A 19372-nucleotide genomic window follows, 5' to 3' on the forward strand; every position below is an offset into this window, starting at 1 on the left:
ATAAACAATTGGAGATAAAAAAGAAATCATGGAATCGTTTTGTTTAACAAAATTTAATCTAAATTTTTGACTGATCAAAGTAGCCACCTTTTGCAGATATAACAGCCGAACACACTCGTGGCATTCTTTCTACAATGGAAATCAAATATTGTTCGGAAAGTTCTTCCCAACACTGTTGCAGAAGTTCCCGCAAATGTGTTGCACTTGTAGGTTGCTTTGCTTTCACCCTTCAGTTCAGTTCATCCCAAACCAGCTCGATGGGGTTTAAGTCTGGAGACTGTGCTGGCCATTCCATGATTTGAAGCCTACCGTCTTGTTCTTTTCTTCTAAGGTAGTTCTGACATAGCCTGGAGGTATGTTTTGGGTCATTATCTTGCTGTAGGATGAACCCCTGACCAACTAGGCGTATACCAGAGGGTATTGCATGGCGCTGCAAAATGCTGTGGTAGCAGTTTTGGTTCAGGGTGCCACTCACTCTGTGCAAGTCGCCGACTCTGGATCCAGCAAAAGAGCCCCAGACCATCACACTTCCTCCTCCATGTTTGACAGTTGGTATCACATACCGAGGAACCATCCTTTCGCCTACTCGACGGCGTACAAAAACCCTGCGTGATGAACCGAAGATTTCAAATTTTGATTCATCGGTCCATAAGACCTTCTTCCAGTCTTCAGTAGTCCACTGGCGGTGCTTCATGGCCCAGGCAAGCCTCTTTTTCTTATTTTGCCATCTTAGCAATGGCTTTCTTACTGCCACTCGACCTGTCAAACCTGCAGCTCGGAGTCTTCTCTTCACAGTTGAAACTGAGACTTGCTTACTTCGACCAGTGTTAAGCTGTGCTTGAAGCTGTTGTCCTGTGAGCCGCCTATCACGCAAGCTGTTGACTCTCAGAAACTTGTCTTCTGATTCTGTTGTGGCTTTGGGTCTGCCAGACCTCTTCCTGTCAGAGTTTCCTCCAGTTTCCAAGTGCCTTTTGATGGTGTAGGAAACTGTACTCACTGACACCTTGGCTTTCTTTGCAATTTCTCTAAAGGAAAGACCTACACTTTTAAGGGTTATAATGGTCTGTCTGTCTTCCTTTGTTAATTGCCTTTTTCTCGCCATTATGAGAGCAATATACTACTTCCTGCAGTACAATACTGTCCAAATAATGCTTAAGAGGGTGTAGTAACACAGTCTGTTCCAACACTGCTTTTATACAGACAGAGGGTTTGTAAGTAATCGACAAAAGTTGGGACACCTGTAGGAATTGTTAGCATCAACTTTCAAGGCTTAATTTACTTCCATTGCTGCAGAACAGCTGTAAGTTGTTAACCCATTACTTGTTCCCTGAAAAAGGCCTTTTTGTATAACTCTGAAATGTACATTATTTTTCAGTTTTTGGTAACCTAAACTTTTTTTTTTAACCTCTGGCAGTTTACCGCTTACCTTTGTACCATTTCAGGTTATTCACTGGACTTGAACTGCTTAAATTGCAATAAAAACTGGAAAAATGGGGGTGTTCTAAAACTTTTGACCGGTAGTGTATATACAGTTGTATCTGGGCAATGGATATCGGAGTGCTGACTGTATAGTGTGTGTGTGTGTGTATGTGTGTGTGTGTGTGTATATGTATATATATATATATATATATATGAAATTCTGGTCTGTGATTGGTTAAAACATAATCATATGACAAAAATAGATTTCACTATTGCCCTAACATCCTTACACCACCGGACAATAGTCTCCCTCTGACATGTGACTGGTTCACATCACTGTCAGTCCCGCCCCTCTTCAAAGTAACGCCCTCTACCTCCACTCCTAACAACAAGATAAAAAGGCTGAATGTAAAAACTGCTGAACAGCGATTCTGTGACTTAACAAAAATTGAATTACAAAACATACTACAAAAGAAAGAAAAAAAACTTATGAACTTCAAAAACATTTTCTGTTATTTATTTATGTTATTTATTTATGTTACTTAATTATTTACTTATGCTGTATCAGCTATATTTAAACAAAATACTGTAAAGCCATAAATATTTGTGACCAAAATATTTGGCGAATCACACCGATAAAAACTTTTTTTCTCCAGAAATGTTGCCGACCTGTTGCAGTGGTAGTAGTATATTACTTCAGTATATGTACAGTACTAAAATATTTGTGCCTAAAATGTTTAGTTTTTTTTTTTCATACACGAAAAACTTTACAGTATATAAAGTCATATTTACTAGCCAACCTTGCCTCTCTTTTATTATTTTGACTGACTCATATATTAAATATATACTGCAGACTGTTGATAACAATAGTCTTCCCTCGGGTCAATAATTTTCCACTATAGCCCCCCTCTCCAGTCCATATATATATATATATATATATATATATATATATATATATATATATATATATATATACAGTGTATATATATATATATATAAATACACACCGTATTACTTTGAATTACCGCCACCCAGATATCAGATTTGTAATAGACATTACAAATAAAAACAAAATTCACTGAATAAACTTGAATAAAATGTATTTAATATAATACAATTACAACCTGGAACAGACCGGTATTTTACTGTAAAGTTTATGGAACCCAAACAAAAAAAAGAATAGCGTAGCTAGGTACACAGCACTACGTACTGATACTGGTGTAGGAGTAAATACAGCAGCACTAATATATATATATATATATATATATATCTTTAGGAATTAGCAGGAAAAGTAATACATTTATGTTGTAATGCAGGAGCTGTATGATTATTATTTAAGTTTCTTAAATGCATTTCTGTTTTGGTTGTATGCACAGTATTTTGGCTAATAAGAGACGCTGTAGAATCCTGATCCAGACAGAAAGTTCAGAGAGTGGGGGGGTGAGGCATTTTGGGGTGTCAATGGGGAGCAGAAGCTAGTGTAGCTCTCGTATATTAAAGAGTTCAGCCCTGCGACTGCTGTAAAGAAAAGAAGGGAAAATAAACCGACCTCCTCAGTGTTGAATAGACATGTGTTCTCACCTAGTCAAACACTGATCTGATCTTTCAGTTTAAAGTTGTGGGACTTTTTCGCTATCCTGATCAAGTTGTATCCGCAGAAATAAACTTCAATATAAGCCTCCTTCAAATACTGAAAAAACACAATAAAAAACGGCACCTTTCGAAACCCATAGTACTTCGAATTACAGCCCTTGAATAAGCGCCACCGTTGTTTTTGGCCATTTAAAATAAACACTGTGGCATTAATTCAAAGTAATACGGTATATTTACTTATTTTACATCAAAAGAAGGTGCAAATGCTTTACTGAAACAAAATCTAGTGGTAGTATTTACACAGCGAGATGATTGTGCAAATATACAGTATGTAATTAAAATAGTTATTGGATATTTTGCATGATGCCAGTTTGTTACTGATAACCACAACCACAGATATCCTCATAGCAACAACAGCCTAAATATGTGTCCTGTCTGCTTTGCATCTTCAAGCATGTAGTACCACAGTCACACCTATTAACTGGAACTTACAGCACTGTGGTCCTCAAATTGATAACGAAATGCATAATTGTAAGGCCCCGTCCTGACCTTTGACTTACAACTGATAGATTTTTAGAGCACCAAATCTTCTACCCACATTCAAAAATGCATTGTAATTACTCATTCATACATTTACTGCATAACAAAAAAAAAATAGTGTAAGAGAAAGGAGGCTGACAAAAATACTTTAATTTCAACCACATTTACCATTTCAATTAAATCTCATCAGCATGATAAAGTACTGTGTTAATGTTTATTTATTGTTAATAATGAAATGATATAGCCTTAATTTATTCAATGCAATGACTTGTTATTTAAAATGCAGGTACTTGATGCACCAGTATCGCTTTCTCTGTTGTCTATAAATGTGTTCCTGCTGTTTACTTGTGAACCTTTCATATTTACAGAAAATGTAAAAGTGATTCAAATTCTTAGCAAGGGTCATTTCTGCACTTAGACACTTTACCTTCTGACCACATTGTGACCCACTTAATCAAATCATAGCAGATATGCCATGGGAGTTAGATTTCTAGACAGATTATTGATTTGTTTTTTTTGCAATGTGTGATATAAATCAATGTGTATATAACAACACAAACTCAAAATGCAGGAGAGTGCACTATCTCTCAAGAGGTTAACTGTAATTCTGCTGTTTCAATCTGATGTTGATGATGGAATCCTTCCTGAGCATCCACCTTGGAAGAGATATATTTCTAATATTGAATGACTTACCTGCTTAACTTCCTAATGTATGTATTTTGTATGATTCTCTTTTTTGTTTTTCTTTCTATGGTCACACTACTCAACTACCTCCAATACTTTATCATTTCACTTCTTTGTATCATCTACATGTTCCTAATATCTAATTTCTTACCTACTGCATACAATATGCGTGTTCTGTATGATTTTCAATTGTTGTTTCTGCTTAGATCATTATCACAATGCTTCTGAAAAGGCTCCTCAACGCTGCTTGAAGAGAAGTGAGGCTGGGACACTCACAGGGGGAACAGGCTTCAATATGCAATGCTTCACACTAATGGGCTTCAGTGCACAATGCAACACTAGTATGCTTCCCTACCTTCCTCACCATCAGCATAAGAGTCTTTAGTGTTGCCCATCACTCTCAGCCTTCACCTACCGAATGCATCCCCAGTATTAAAATAGAAACACTGCCTTAAAACCTACCTGCTATACACCATTGCAATACATACAAACTGAACTTACTGGCAGGAGATGGGGTGCTGCACCCACTGGCTGGCGGGTGGCCCTGCAGCCTGTGGAGAGGAGGAAGAGGGAGTCTGCTAATCACTGAAGGGAATAGGAAAGGATAAGAGCCTGCAGGGTATCTGTTCATTTGGCCATCCACAGGAATAGGGCAGGGCTGACTCCTGGCTGTCATCTCCATGCCTCCTAGGACCAAGGATGGTGCAGAGCCTCTAAATCATTCCTTCATGCCTGCAAGCTACAATCCTGAACGGCAAGAGGGGCAGAGGCAGCAGTGAACCATCCAGGCTACACATTGGCAAGAAATGAGACTGTCCATTGATTTCGACGTTGCGGTTTTTATTCTTCCATGTGTTTCAGAGTATTTGTTAAAAAGCTCTTGTGCATCTCTTGATATTTCACCATAATCCTCTGCCGTCTGAAAGATAAAGTCAAAAACATGTTATATATGTTATTATGTGAGCCTGTTGTCTACAAAACTGAAACTACAAAAGTCAATGGTGAACTTTCACTTGATACCAATACAACATGAATGCAGATTAAAGTGTAGTTGTTTCAAATGACATGCTCATAGTTTTTTACCTTTACCCTTTACCTTTAGGAATCACTCAAAATGAGTGCAAACATTATAAAAACATAAAAAAGACAGAAATAAAAACTATGAGAATGTAATTTAAAGCTACTTACGCTTTCAAACATTGCTACCTTATTTCCACAATGTTAATTCAAATATCTCTCAAGAGGTTAACTGTAATTCTGCTGTTTCAGTCTGATGTTGATGATGGAATCCTTCCTGAGCGTCCACATTTTGAGTCTAGTTTGTTGAATTAACATATTGAAATTGGTCCTTCAATACAAGTAAACCCAATGTTTTCTTATCCAGTGTGTCGTCATCATCATCATCATCATCATCTCTCGTGCAGTTACCCAGCCCTGGGCTGTACTTTCCCTTATGGAGAAGAAGATTCATTTTGAAGTTTTCATACAGCCATGACGGGAAGCAGCTAAGGTTATAATTCCACTAATTTGACAAGATCCAGACCTTTCATTTCAGAGAAAGTGTCTCTTTCCCTCCAACATATAACACTATTGAAAAACAGCCACATTTCCTTGCTGGGTGGAAACAGCAGGTGTCAGTTTTGAAGAAAAAATAACACAGTTATTATAGGAAATAACAGTAATGCATTGTTGTTGCTATTATCTTCACATGTATATTCCAAACTAGTAATTTGTAATAGACTTATTCTATCTGTATATGTGGGTATCCACATTGGTAGCTTTGTAATTGTGCATATATTGTATGACATTTGAAATACAGTGGCTCTCAAAAGTATTCACCCCCCTTGGACTTTTCCACATTTTATTGTGTTACAACATGGAATCAAAATGGATTTAATTAGGAGTTTTTGCCACTGATCAACACAAAAAAAGTCCATAATGTCAAAGAGAAAAATAAAATCTACAAATTGTTCTAAATTAATTACAAATACAAAACAGAAAATAATTGATTGCATAAGTATTCACCCCCTTGAGTCAATATTTGGTAGGCACCTTTGGCAGCAATTACAGCCATGAGTCTATTTGGATAAGTCTCTACCAGCTTTGCACATCTGGACACTGCAATTTTTGCCCATTCTTCTTTGCAAAATTGCTCAAGCTCATTCAAGTTGGATGGGGACCTTTGGTGAACAGTAATTTTCAAATCTTTCCACATATTCTCAACTGGCTCCAGATCACCGCTCGCATCCAGTTCAAGACTCTTGTACTAGCCTACAGATGTCTTGACTAGACTGCACCCAGCTACCTCCAGACCCTCATCTCTCCCTACACCCCCACTCGACCTCTCCGCTCCGCCTGCACTAGAAGACTGGCTCTACCTCCTCTACGCTCCCCTGCCTCCAGAGCCCGCTCCTTCTCCACCCTCGCTCCGCAGTGGTGGAATGACCTTCCTACAGATGTCAGAACTGTCCAGTCCCTGACCACATTCCGGCGCCTCCTCAAGACTCACCTCTTCAGACAGCACCTGTAGAACTCCTCTGTTTTTTTCCCCTGGGACACTTACTACCCTTCCTTAAATGCGCTTTACTTGCTCTTATCTGCCCCCTATTTTACTGCATTTAATCCTGTACTTCAGAGTACTGTAATCTGCCAAGTGTTTAATCTGTAGTATTTTGTATTTAATCATTTCCTGATGTAACTATCACTGACACTGTTATCTGCTGTATTATTGAATCGTATTTTGTCACACTTGTACTTGCTTGAACCAAAGTCATTGTATTTATCTTGCTCTTAATTGTATTATTACTTGTACTGTGATACTTGAAATGTATTTGCTTACGATTGTAAGTCGCCCTGGATAAGGGTGTCTGCTAATAAATAAATAAATAATAATAATAATAATAAATTGAGGTCCGGGCTTTGACTGGGCCACTCCAGGACATTGACCTTTTTGTTTTTAAGCCACTCCAGTGTGGCTTTGGCTGTATGTTTGGGGTCATTGTCCTGTTGGAAGATGAATCTTCTCCCAATTCTATACCTCTGTATATAGAGTGGATAAATGTCATATTCATCAACTTTTCCATGATACTGGGAGCTCTAATTTACAGCTGTGGTGGGGATAATTGCTACTAACATGCTTGTTTTATAATCACATTAACTTAACCTGACAACAATGCCCTTTAATCAAGATTCGTTTGTTTAAGCCTACCTAGCTAGATAATGAATTAGATGGTAACTTTAGAGAGCAGTTGGCTGATGGAAGTGGTGGTTCAGAATGTGTGTCAAGCTCATCTAACTGTTCAGTAAGAAGCTGATTTTTCCACTTGAAAACCACATCAAGTACAGGATTAGACGGATCCCCAATCAATCAGTTCCCGGACTCACAGATAAAATGAAAAGCAAATATACCCTCATAGAATAAATGTTCCTCCGCATTCCTGAGCAAGCAAAGGACATCCACTTATTGTCCAGCCCATCCGATTGGTCCATATAGGACTGTAAGTGCACAATGGAAGGAAACAGGAAACAGGCTGGCACATCTGCACTGTCTTTAATAGTGAGTACTGAAAAACACAGTCAAGCTCTCACTTCAATTACACATGGAATAAACACACTTAAAAGCATGCTCCCCCGACTACATTTTGAAACCAACGACCAAATAATATTATTTCATTGTTTTTTTCACATAGAAAATGCCAACAAATTATGACAAATATTTACAATGTTATGAGTAATGTACTTAAGATCACTATAATCTAAGTTATATTTCTATAATAGGGATGCATGTGGAATTTTCCAACATATCACTAATTCCTGATATCTCTCACAAAGTCTTGGTTGGTCCATAAGTCTGTCATACTTGTCAGCTCCCTTTCAGGCATATAAATGGTGTGAACAGGTTTATAAATATAAATGGCAAATACAAGTGTTTTATTCACTGTTTGGTACTGATGACACCAGTGTATTGCAATTGGTATCATTAAACAAACATGTCATATTCTACATACAGAATCTTCCAATGATTCTAGGATTCTTCACTTCACAAGATTATGACAAAGTGAGCCTTCTTATTTGAGACACATTCCATTCCAAAAGTTTAAACGCTGCTTGAAGCAAAATGTGTCCATTGAGAGAGTTACGATTTTAAAATCCACAACTGTGCAATCTTTGAAAAAGAATTATGTGCTGAAGCAGGCTCACAATTTGTAGAGATATTTATATAATAAGTGACAACGCAAATACCTATGACATGCAAACCGTGGAATAGGAGTATGCCAGCGATGACAAAATGAATTAGCTAAATGTCTTACCTAATAACCTGGAGTCAGGTAATATTTTTATAACACAAGTATTTATGTAAATTAATTTACTTTGGTTTATTTTGTATATTGTTATAATTAACCATAAGCTAACAACTGCCATGGGTTCTCAGATAGGTGGTCAATAGTTGGGGAAGAAAGTTTCATAGAGAGATTCATAAGATTGAAGGAGCAAGTGCTCAGGTATCCCGTTCATACAAATTATACAAGTTTGCAAAAATCTTAATGATGAGATAGTCAGTGTTTTTTGTCCTCTGTTATTAGATTTAGCTGATAAGCTATCAAGCAGCACAAGTGGAATAACAAGTATTAATGATTTGGGTCCAACTGCAAGAAACAACAAAAAGATTTGAACAATAATCCTTATTTTTGTTTCAGCGGGATGTAAAAACACACACTGAGCCACACAACACCGTTTAGGTATTCAGGATATTATCACTGCCTGCATGGTTACTGTTCTGTTTGATGAGTCGTACACACATTTTGTTGATAGACATGCATATTCATTTTGAGATACATACATTTTGCATCAACTATCTAAGCAGCCAGGGGTCTGTGTGGTAAGGCAGTGGAAGTTTTCAGTTGAAAACCTGATTCTTGGCTGATGGCAAACTAAAATAATTAGAAAAAAAACTCAGGGGTGATCAAGGATATGTGTATATGTAAAATCAACTTAGCAGGCAGCATCTGTAATTATGTTTTTTGTTGTAAACTCCAGCCTGTTAAGTAAACTACACACACACAAGAAGTGACCATTGTTTTATTTTTGCAAATACTGTATACTGTGGCAATGTGACAAAAAAAACCACAAAAAACTAGCTTCTATACATGTAAGCACCCTCAGTATAGAAATACCCCAAAACACACAATCAGTGCAACCATAACGCAGAATCATAAAACTATGCTGGAAATTGTTTTAACACAAGATTTCACAAAGTCAGACCCTTATAAATACACTTTGAAATAGCTAAAATAGCACAGTAGATTGTTAACTGTCTGGCAATGAAGATGTTAACGTGATCCAGATTTTATGAGACAGACCCAATCACATTGGATTATCTTTCAATACTTATAAATTGGACATGAACCTTTGATAAGTGAAAAAGATTGTGAGGAGTAGATACATTGCAGTGAAGGCCCTGAAGATCCACCTGTCAACACAAATAAGAATGGATGAAATACCCATGTGCAGGTTCAAATACTGATGTCACCTTTTTACCCCAAAACAGAGAAATTGAGATTAGTTAAGTGAATTAGTTAAGTGCTGCTAATTTCTTTTCATTGTTGTTTTCCTTCAAATCATTCAATATAATTGGATATAAAAAATTGGCCAGATTAAGCATGGTATCTATATCAATTTGTAAATAGCATTTTTGATTGGTCATTTAAAATACTGGAATGAGTTTAGATACGGTCATTTCTTTGCACATAAACTTTTCTTTAGTTATTGTAGTGTCAACAGTGCAAAAGATGGAATTAAAATGAAATTTTATTTGTATTTTAGATAATATCACTTTTTTATCTGTCTAATATTGCATTATTTCTGCAGGTAAACAATGTTTCTATCAAGCATAGCCTAAACATGTATATTGAAACTGATGGGGGTGCTTTCACTGTCTTTAGTTGCACAGCATCTGAAGGGGTAACATCATAATAAGTTGTATCATGTTTATATGTTCAAGCTAAAGATGAGGTAGAAGCAGTAGAATCATCTTAGTACCTTCCATGCATTGCATTCTGGTAGAATAATGGGCAATTAGACAAACATTTAAAAAATACCAGACATGTAGTACTATATATTGATAATGATGGAAAATCTAAGATAGCACACAAACACAGACATGCACATTTCTCTTGGGCCATTATGATAAGCATACAAAACCCATGTTCGCCAGTCTCATGCTCACACAAACAAACTGCAGACCAACTAACCACGATACAAACTGTCTTTATGACACCAGTGGCAATAGCAGTGCCTCCCTGTTAATCATGCAACAAACAGCATCTACACTGTGTGTAAAATCCACTGATCATGATTATGATCGAAATGCGTTTGAAACAACATTTTCCACTGTTAGCTGTATGTGTTCAATGCCGTGTTTTATAACAGTAGTTTTGTGTTATATATGTACAGTGAACCTGCAGGGCTGAAAATTGTCGTTTTTGCTGTGATTATTGGCCAATTTTGTCCCACTAATGTATTTTCAACCACTGGGCTAAATCTTAATAGCTGAATTACTGAAGTGTGATGGTTTGAAAAATGGGGTGTGCAGCTTTAATCTCAGCCCCCCTCCCCCTCCACCTCCACCCCCCCTCACATTTGTCACAGTTGCAGAGGGATATAAATTAAATTTATATTTATTGCTGGTTTATGTTATCTGTATCTGGCCCTGATAACATCTTGGTAATTGTCAGTAGCCTACTAATGCCTAGGTGCAATGTTTATAATTTTGATTTATAAAGAAATTAATATTTTTAAATTATGTATTCTGTTTATACCTAGGCCATGGAATATAGTAGCTGTAAGGCTATTTAAGGACCCAACAAATGCAGTTTTTAAAAATGCCATTCAAACAGGAAAAAAAATGCATGCGTGTCTTTTGCCCTTTTAGATCCTTCATTTTTCATTCTTCAAACTTCAACTGCCCGGTCATCTATATACTAAAACATTTTTCAGACAGTAGACTACATTTTATTATTAGACAGCAGTCCTTAAAAAAAAAAAAATAAATACTCAGGGGGAGTTGTGATTTCAAGAATAAGACCAGATACCAAATTAATTATTTTATTCAGAGTAAAATATGCATGTTTGCTGGTAGATTATAAGATATTCAGAAGAGATGATAGTTTCACAAAGGTAGTTGCTGGGATTTCCCCCCTCATTTCTGCCTTGACATTTAAAACAGGAGATGGGGGGGAAACCTTGTTCATTATTATTTTTTAATCGCAAGTGTTTTTATCAAATACGAAAGCTCATATATTGAGAATTATTTTTAATAAGTAGACCATAGTGACGGAGTAATCACGCGGTACAATTTTTAATACCTTTCACATTGTTTACCACAAAATCTTATTATAGTTACCCTTTCTATGCTTTTGAACACTTTGAGCCATTGTCTTGCCTTGTAAACAAATGCACCTGCATCAGTTTGGTGTTTGAGTTGCGATCAATATCCTGTTTAGATTCTTTTAAATATATTCTTTTCCACAAACAAATTCCCTGCAACTCTTTTGAATTTCACAGACTTGTGAATATATGCAATATATTTGCAATGACAGCAGATATGCATCAAAGTTGCATAACTTCGCAAAATCTTTGAATATCTGGCCCGTGGTTTTTCATATCAGGAAGTCTGTGTTTTCACTATGAATAAATCAACAAGCATGCTGCATTCATTAGATGATATTTTCATTAGCAGCCATTCTACTCTAGCTACAAAATGTAATTAGAGTGGTCTTGAAGCTGAAACATTATTCCAGTAAAATACCATTTGAATACCAGCCCTGCAGACTGGAGACAACAACGTTGTTTAAATAGATGGTCTAAAGTCTATGGTCTTATTTATTCAGCTAAAGATTTTTTGGTGGTTTCTGAAAAAAAAAAAGCTAATACATTTGTTAGAGATGTAAAACATAATTTGTTTTCCTGTATTTATAAAAAATACAAATTATGTCTGAATATAGTTTCATAAAATAAATTTTGAAATAATAATTGTGGAATAAAAAAGCTGTCCGATATTATTATTTATTATTTGAGACCGGCGAAAAAGCCGGCCTTATAATGTGTAGTCGCATGAAGGGGGTTAAAGTCCCCATTCATATAAATCTTGTGGGAATGTGGCTGGAGCCTTAATTAGGTCATTGTTTAATTGGTAATTAAGGCTCCAGCCACAGAAATAAAAAGACCCACTCCGGCCTCATTAAAGAGAGAAAGTCGATGAGTAGAGAACAGGAGCGAGGAGGTAAACGCTAAATAGTAAAAAAAAAAGACAAATGCTATACGTGCTGGCGCAAAACCAGCACAATACTTGTTTTGTCTAGTGGAATTATTATTTGTCTGTTTTGTTTGGGCAATATGCCCTTTTGTTTTGTTATTGTGTTTTTCTTTGTTTAAACTGTTTGTTTAATAATTATTTAATAAAACACTGAGCGCAGCCATAGCGCTTAAGTTTCAACCACTGATGTATAAGGCTATGGCAAGGGTTGAAGTCAGCAGAAGTTTGCCGCGGCCATCTTACCACACCCAGCAAAACCTCTCCTGCTATAGTTTGTGTATTAAATTCTCTATTCATTTAAACAATATGCCTCGCTGTTCAGCCTTTGCCTGCAGCAGGTTATCGACCAAGGGATGTGTAAAGACCTTCCAGTGGAACGTCGATATCCAACCGTCACATAACCGCCCTGATCAATGAACCGCCTCGCTAAATAAATAAATAAATAAATAAATAAATAAATAAATATTAAAAGTAGGCTACGAGAGTAATGGCATTGGCAGCAAATGCAGCTTCCGCGATGGAAACAGAAAGAAAGCGTCATAGCAATCGGCCTTTTGGTACGTTCCCCTTGTGCGTGTGTCAGTCAGCTGCGTATAGCAGTGACGTTTCAATACACCAGTAGAGAAAGCTTTTTTTTTGTGCAATGTGTTTATATATTATGTAGAACACGCTTGCAGATATTGGCTTGTTTTGGTTCCACGAGATTTCGCTTGGAATTTTTCTTTGCATTTTGTTACCGAGAATGCTTTCGCATCCTCGTTCGCTAAGTCTTAACTTTGATTTGGTCTTGCCCTACGAGGGTAAATAAAAAAGTGAGAAACTTGAGTCTAAAATGAGAACCTATGGTAACACCAAGCTAGCTAACCATTATAAATAATTATCTGTCTATATATATATATATATATATATATATATATATATATATATTAGCATTTATTTCTGAGAAGATAAATAAATGACTTTATAATTTCCATTAATCTCAATTGATGTTTGCCCAGTGAAATTAACTTCAAATTCTTACTGGTACTGTTTATAAAAAATAATAATAATAATAATAATAATAATAATAATAATAATAATAATAATAATAATAATAATAATTGTCTAAATAAGTTATATTGGTTTCAACAAAACACTCCCAACTCAGTAATTAACTTTTCCCCATCTTCATTTAAAAAGTATAAAGAGTCTGTATGAAAATGCATTTTATTTCAAAATTTCCAATGTAAACCTAGGACATTTTGTATGCAGCGGACTCTGAAAATTTCCTGGTCAAAACGGGAGACTTGTCAGGTATGTCTAAGCAGTAAAAAATAAAAATCAATAAAAAAACACTATACCAAGCTATCTAACCAATGTGTGCGGCTGCAGAACTCGGGTGTGGTAAGATGGCAGACGAATGGCTTCAATGCAGCGCTGGCTAAGCACTATCCAGTGTTTATAGATCAGTGGTTTCAACCCATACCTTTGTTTTGATGACTGCTTCCTGAACCTGACGTCACCACCCACACACCACACAAAGCCATCTGTGACATAGTCCTATCTTTGTTTTGCTCACAGAGGCTTCTAGAAGAATGTAATGAAATATCCGCTTATGCTTGACTGATGTCACACCTTGTCTACTGATAGAAAACTTCACCGGAGTATTTAGGAATGAGAAAAAAATGTAACAATGAACACAACCTTGGGAAATGTGAGTCTGAAAGGTCAATATTACTGTATGACAGGAACATATTGGCTGTATGCTTTCAAGTGTAATTAATCAAGGCAAAGCGCTGGACAGTTGACTTGGGGAGGTAAACTCAAATTCATCATCCAAAATCAATTACTAAATCATTTTTGCACGTTTATATTTTAATAAAATGCATATCACAATTTATTGTTCTCCATGCAGTTTTACATGCAGCCTCTCCTTAATTATATATATATATATATATATATATATATATATATATATATATATATATATATATGTCCATGCTTTTGTTTCAACAGCTGAACATTTGTTTTAAACAGGTAAGTTTTAAACAGACCATATATTTAAGATAGCTGATGGGCTGATATTCAAATGAGCTGAACTGATCATTCGATGTCTTACTGAATTAGTGCTTCAGCTTCAAGCACACCCTAATGAAGTTTCTAGAACCGCTGGTTCTTGCAAAGAAAAAAAAGAAAAAAATATATACAGTAACTGGTTGAAACAAAAAGCTAGACCGTGGGGGATGAAAACCACTGATCTAATGATAGTGTTTGTATAGAGCACTCTCCTGGATGTCTAAGGTTCCAAACAACATTGTGTGCAGACTGCTTTTATTTTTTTTAAGGAAAACAGGGATATTCAATCCAATTCTGTAGCAGTTCTTTATGACCAATGTTATTTCCATGTTCAGTGCAGAATTCAATCATCTTATCAGCCGAGTTTTTTAAAAGGCATAATGAATGTAAACACAAAGGTTTGGCATCTTTGCTATCACAGAAGTGTGTTGTCTTATATTTGTTGTCACCACTTGGCTGTGATTGGTTAATCCATGAGGGTACCATGCGGCAGCCAGAAAAAAAAAACTGATTTGTCCAACACCATATGAAAGATACAGGCAGCAAAATACCTATATTATATATATATATATATATATATATATATATATATATATATATATATATATATATATATATATATATATATATAGCCTCACTACTTATTAGTCAGGAGCCGCTACTGCTGTAAGGCTATTGTGTGAGTACTGTATTAACTTTATTTTTAAAAGGAATCTGTTGATTGACAATCTGTTGAAAGCAACCAAAAAAAATCTACACTGAAAAAAAAAACTTCAACCCATACAAATACTATTTAAATTTAAATGTTGTTCATGTTTTTTTTTTGTTTTATGTTGTTTTATGTTTTATTAAAGGTGTGTAAATCCCTATGTAAAAAAGGAAAACAAAAATCAATAAATGCTGGAATGTTATCTATCTAGAATATGCTTTCTTTGGGACAGTAATTGGTGCAACATGATAACAACTCTAAATGCTACCATACTTTAGAACATCAATAAATGTAATTGTTTTGGCGAAATTTAATACAATCTGGGTGGTGGTTCAGTGGTTAAATTATTGTCTATTGATGCAAGCACATGCAAGTGAATCAAATATATCAAATCTCCACTTAAGTTGTACAGACTTATATGGTTTATAAAAATTGTTTTAACATATATAAATTTGTGTTGCTTAAATACCCATTTCAGGTATACTGTTTCCTGTAAAATGTATCCTGCTGTGACAAGTTTGTAATAACTTTTTGTTATTATGGAAATTCACTTTTATTAATGTGCATTTGGACTATTTTATTTGTCAGAAAGTGGACAAGGCTTAAGTGGAAGTGCCATCAAAAAGTCATTTTGTTATTAATTTAAATGTATCTGGTACTCTGCACATTTTAAAGACTTGGCTGATTTTACTTCTTTGTCACTACAACTCTTATAATTGGGTATAAAAGGAACTATACAGTATTTATAAAAAAGAAAAAGGCATGTTTTTTTTCTTAATCAATTGAATGTTCTTTTAAAAGGTGTGCAATGTATTGTTTGTACACATTTCAGCTGAGGGCTAGGCTGAGCCAAACCAAATGGTGACAACCTTACATTAACCAGCTGCACCACCTGGCTTACTGTCATTGAGTATAATAAATATCTAATTAGTATGTAATGCAACCTCTGCAAAAGTGCATAAATGCCTTGCAGTAATTGTGCAGTCTGTACAGTGCTTCTGCCCCACTATTACCATGTTTGATGCCCACTTTCTTTTTTACAATCTGGTTACCTTAATTAAAGAATTTACTTTTTACCAGAAATCTGTGCCAAATGAAATCATACAGCAGCCTGTTAACCAACCCGCTGGTAAAAGCCAGACTTTGATTCCATCACTTTTCAAAGTTCACTGAACTGTAATTACTATGAGTCATCAACAGTTACAATATAATTAACTCTTTTCATGAACTTTTAGCCGGGCAGAACCATTTATTCTTGCAGCACGTGGACCTGAGCCAAGACAAATATTGTTTTATTCCACTCCTGAGATTCAAAAAAAATGTGCAGCATATTTTTTCTGTTAGCTAGCCTGAAAGATCTAAGTAGGGAGCGCGTGCTGGAGGTGCCTTTCCCAATGAGAAGCACTATCCCCTAAACACAGCATTTTGTAAACACAACACCTTGTATTTTCCTGAGCTGCAAGGAAAGTGTCCTGGTTTCCCGTTCCCACCTTTGTTGCACTCAGTGGTCTTGTAAGGTCTTATTTCAACTGCAAAAGACTTATATACATATATTGTTTTCACTGCAAGCAACAAGCAATTGCTTTGTCTCACATAAGTCATATAAGTGATTCTCCCAAACAGGAAATTATAAAGACACGGTATGCGACAATCAAAGAACAGTTCTACATTAAGTTGATTTTCTTTTTAATAAATTCATAATACAGTACCTATTAAAATATATAGACATGCAAATTGACTAGCACTGCATTCTTAGATTTAGATCCCATGGGAAATGTATTAGAGATAAAATATAGAAATGTAGAAAATATACCTGATTTGACACTTTTAGTTTTTAAAATAAACACAATCCAAATAAAAGAGCAGCAATTGGAGACACTGAATCTATTTCATTTGAAATGAAAGCCACAGGCAGACCGGTGCTGTGTATAATACAGTATATCCCTCAATGTAACTAGACTTCTAGGTTAATTAACTAGCTATGAATTTGTCCTTTGCATAAAACATCAGGGGACTGAATTCCTTTTTGATTGAAACTTAAATCTGTTCTGACCTATTTATATTAAATCACAGAGATAAAGCTGTTACATAATAGAGAGTAGAGACATGCAATTATCTGTTTTACTAAAGCTGGGATACATGATGGGTGTAAGTGTCGCTCATGTACTTGCCAAGCATTTCTTCATGTAGAGTAACTCAATTCAGACTAGTCGAGGTCATGTCTCCTAGTCCTTTCCTGCCGCAACACAATGCTGAATATTTTAATGACTCTGTTGTATTTAGCTCCAATTGCAATCTGAAAGGACCACCTAGAATCTAATGAATTGCTAAAACACTGTATTTGTTTTCTTAAACTTTATGAAACCCCAAGGAGACCAGGCACTGATTCAATAAAGACAGAGAATGTAATAGAGTTGCCTCTAAGTGTGCTCAGAGTTTAATAAGAAAAACCCTGAAGTCTGAACTAACAAACGTAATCCAAATCATCCAGGTCCTGAAATATGAATTTACAGCTTCCCCTGTCAAACAGTGTTTTTGATTCTTCTGATAAACTGGAATTCTGTTAAACTTTTACTCACTAGCTGTATGTCTTTCCAAATATAGCCTTTTTTATTTTTATAGTTGACTTAATTAAACAGGATTTCAAAGAGAGAAGGGAGAAGTCCATAAATATAACTGTCTGCCAAATCAGTGGTTACATTCTGGCAATTAGCTATAAGCAATAATAAACCTTCGCCTACAACTGAATAGACAGTATGACTTAAACATAACTAGCAAATCTATCACCATGCTAAACCAATTACAGACAAGTTTTGTTGGTTTTATTATTCTTATTTTAGGAGCTTATAGGGAATAGTACACTGTTTAAAACCGTAACAGATACGTGTTTTATTTTGCAGTGAGCACTTATGCACTTTACCGTGCTCAATGTTAGACTGTTCATAAATGTGTGGCAATTGAATAACAATTAAGTGTTGGATCTGACTTTTTATCTACTAGTGTGTATGTTCATTTAAGCTTATTTACCTCTTAATAACACTGGCAACATTATCACTGGTCACTGGTCTGAAGATATTTATGTTATTTTACCTTAATGCAAAAACTCCATATTTTTAAAATCCAACGCTGTATAAAATTGATGCTTTGTGGTACAGTACCTTATACCTCTGTCAAAATGTCCTAAATTAGTAATGTTGTTTATTATTCCTGACAGTAAAGTTCACATGATGTACCATAATTTATGGAATATAACAAGCAACTTGGGAATATATGTGTGTTATGCACAGGCTGCACATTATATACAAGTTATGTTGCTGTGCAGTGTTCTGCTTTCAAGAAAGTTTTGTTTTTCAAAAAATTAAATTTTACCAAAACTAGACTGTGTGTGTAACCTTTAAAGCAATTACAATTAAATGTATATAATCATATAGATAAAATACTAAAAAAAATACTAAAAAAACATATACGTTTACCATAGTAAAAGCATAGAAAAGTGTTATAAAGCATATTAAATCATAGGTAAGCACTGTAAATCCTAGAAAAGTATGGTAAAGCATATTGAAAAACATGGTAAACTAAGGTAAATTCATAATATAATCTTGCATGGGAAAACTGCAAAATTACAGTGCAAAGTTACTGCGGTTAACTTTTATAAATGTTGTGTCTGAAATAGGTAGAAAGATTTAAGAAACAACACTATAGGTCTCTTGTAATTTTAATTGGTTCACATGTGACTTTAAACAAGCAATTTAAAGATATTTAGCAATTACAGGCCGAGGAGTAAATCAGAGAGCAGCATGTGAAGTATTTCATGGTCATGATTGCAAAATACCCAAGAGCCATAATTAGTACACAACTGAAAGACCACCAAGGAAAGAGTCTCAGGCCAGCTCTGATACATGTATATGTACTATAATGCACTGTTTGGAATATATATATATATATATATATATATATATATATATATATATATATATATATATATATATATATATATATCTTTGTCTGGGGGTGTGCCTAGTGCCTAGTAGTGACTCTCAAAATCATTTATTATATAT

The 19372-nt window shown here is 35.3% G+C and overlaps 1 protein-coding gene across 1 annotated transcript in view; it reads right to left on the minus strand.

Moving 5' to 3' along the window:
- LOC117399268 (retinoic acid receptor beta) overlaps nt 1-19372 on the minus strand; it is a 223352-nt gene that overhangs the window by 122099 nt on the left and 81881 nt on the right. Inside the window, exon 2 of the mRNA XM_059022925.1 lies at nt 4738-5155. Coding sequence (XP_058878908.1) covers nt 4738-4918 — 181 coding nt within the window. The 5' untranslated portion in view covers nt 4919-5155. The remainder of the gene's footprint in view (nt 1-4737; nt 5156-19372) is intronic.

Source organism: Acipenser ruthenus, chromosome 4 (assembly GCF_902713425.1).
Source record: "Acipenser ruthenus chromosome 4, fAciRut3.2 maternal haplotype, whole genome shotgun sequence".
NCBI lineage: Eukaryota > Metazoa > Chordata > Actinopteri > Acipenseriformes > Acipenseridae > Acipenser > Acipenser ruthenus.